This window comes from Merops nubicus, unplaced genomic scaffold (genome assembly GCF_000691845.1).
Source record: "Merops nubicus isolate BGI_N331 unplaced genomic scaffold, ASM69184v1 scaffold16015, whole genome shotgun sequence".
Lineage (NCBI taxonomy): Eukaryota > Metazoa > Chordata > Aves > Coraciiformes > Meropidae > Merops > Merops nubicus.
Genome location: NW_008609080.1, coordinates 13,581 through 16,089, shown reverse-complemented (window position 1 = coordinate 16,089; position 2,509 = coordinate 13,581). Strand labels below are relative to the sequence as shown.

The window sequence follows — 2,509 nt, the reverse complement described above, 5'->3', positions numbered from 1 at the left end:
TCCAGGAGCAGATCTCGGGCTCGCAGGAAGTTGTGGACTGGGTGGTGATGGGGCTCTCCGTCGTTGGCTGTGTTGTTGGTTTATGGATATGTTGTGTCTCGGGTGGAGTTGTTGATGACGTAGTTGTCTGGTGTTTGGTGTAGATGTGTGGTGTGGTTGTTACTTCTGTAGATGTTGGTTCTGTAGTTGTTGTAAATATTGTGGTTGATTCTGATTTTCGTGTGGTTGTATATGGCGTTGTTGTTGTCTCACATGGTACTGTTATATTTTCACAGCATTTAAATCTTACTTCATAGTTATAGCAGATGGGTGGTAGTTGGTCTTTATTGTAGCATTTCAAACCTTGTGTATTACATGTTATGTGTTGCTCCAGGAGTGGGTATGGTACATCAGGGAACCTTACAGCTCTGCATTCAACAGCCTTTCTGTTCTCACAGACTTTGTATCCCTTCTTTCTAATGTTCTGGACTGTTTCGATATCTCCATCGTTGTATCCAGACCCCGGATAACTGACATCATACCACCTTGACCAGTAACATTCTTCTTTTATGCAAGGAGGTGTTGTGGAAGGAGTAGTGGTGACAGGTGTTGTTGTTTCGGTCGTTGTTGTACTTGGTAATTCGGTAGTTGTGAATGTTGTAATTCCGAAAGTCGTGCTAAAGGGTGTAGTGGTTGTAAATGTTTCTTCACTTGTGCTTGATGTTTTTGTGGTCGTCGTGATCGGTGTTGACGTGCTGGAATGTGTTGTGGAAGAGCATGGCACGAAAACACAGCACAAGATCCTGATTTCGTAGTTGTTGCACAGCATTGAGATTTGATCTTTGTTGTAGCATATGAGCCCAGATTTCGTACTGCATTCTACTTTTTGGCCGAGGTCTTGCAGTGGTATATCCGGGAATTTCTCTGCCCTGCATTGTACAGCTCGTGGAGCTTTACAGACTTCATAACCTTTAGCTCTCAAATCATCAAAAGTTTCAAAATCTCCACCGTCATAGCCAGGGGTTTGTTGACTCCCATCATACCATTGTGACCACTCACAGACTTCATGAACACACACTGATGTAGTCGGTGACACTGTGAAAGGGAAAAAAAAAATAGATACCATGAAGCTAAGAATAAATTCTTGTAAATATTCTCTTTTTTTCTGAAAGGGGATGAAAATTTTCCTCATGTCCTTTGCTTGCATTGTGAGCCCAGAGTGTATCAGTTTAATGCACTTATAATTTAATATGGAATAGAAGCCATCACCCAGGGATTGAATGTACTGACATGCTTGGAAGTGTCTCTTCTGAAGACAATGCCTATCAATTTTTACAAGGTGCTGAATTAAGACTTGAACATAATTTATACATATTGGGGGGGAAAACCATCACTTTTTTTTCTTTTTTTTTTTTTTGCATTCGATTCAGTGTAATTGCTTGTTTGTATTTTGCTTCAATATTTACTAATCCCCCATGACTGTTAAACATGCACTCAAATCCTGTGGACAGAATAACATTTGGTCTACGTATCAAGGTTCATAGGTGGTGCTTTTTTCTTCCAAAAGAGCTTGCTCCTCTTGCCATGTGCTGCATTATTTTTTTATCCTCCATTTGATGTAAAAGATGCCTAATGCAGCATTATTAGCACGCCTTTGTACTTTAGCTCTGATCTTAAAGAATCATTTACTGGTTGGAGAGCAAGTCTATAGGCTTTGGAGGTGAATTCTCCTTGCAAAATGCCTGGAAACTGGCTAATGAATTCCAGCAGTGCTGATGGTTTCTGTGATATCAAAACTTGTAGTTCTAAGTTTTATACTCGAAGCTTGTTTCATTAAACATGTTACCCATGGTAACTAGAGATTACAAACCTGAACAATGCTAGGAATACAGGAATGCTAGAAATGGAAATTTTAGTATCTCAATGCCAATATCTGAGTCTTGTAATTATAAATACCATGAACCTTAACACAAATTTTACAGAAAGTAATAATTCTGCAATTGAATAGGAACAATAATGCATTATTTTTTTAGTAAAGATCATTCCAGGCGTAGAAATAGTTACAACTACAGATAATAAATCTGATACCTTTTTTTACAGTTTACTCTGAGGCTAAGCAAAATAACAATATCAAACCAGTGTGTAGCTGTTTCCATTTTGGTGTTGCAGAAGTGGTTTTGGGTTTTGTATCACTTTGGTTACCAAATTCCGACTCAAACCAAACGCTAATAGCAAATGAGACTTACTGAAATTTGTTTTGTTTTGTTTTTTAAATTTGCTTGTGTTGTGAGTGTGGGTATGTTTTTTAGCTGTGTTTTACTCCCTGATGGATAGCATGTGCTCTCAACGGCTCTAAAGGATGTACCTGTGGAAGTAGTGACAGGTGGCGTAGTGCTGAAGTGGAACGTTGTTCCTGTTGTGGGTGTTGTTGTGACTGGACAGTCGTAGACAGTCCTTTCCAGCGTTCCATTGGCACCACAGACTGCGATGATACACCCTCCTGTGCCATCTGTAGTGTTGTAGACCACAT

The 2,509-nt window shown here is 39.5% G+C and overlaps 1 protein-coding gene across 1 annotated transcript in view; it reads right to left on the bottom strand.

Annotated features, from left to right (window-relative positions):
• Positions 1-9: 9 nt before the first annotated feature.
• Positions 10-2,509, bottom strand: part of LOC103773145 (mucin-5AC-like) — a gene marked incomplete at both ends in the record, with an annotated part of 15,538 nt that continues 13,038 nt past the window's right edge. Inside the window, 2 exons of the mRNA XM_008940501.1 lie at positions 10-1,074; positions 2,345-2,488. Coding sequence (XP_008938749.1) covers positions 10-1,074; positions 2,345-2,488 — 1,209 coding nt within the window. The remainder of the gene's footprint in view (positions 1,075-2,344; positions 2,489-2,509) is intronic.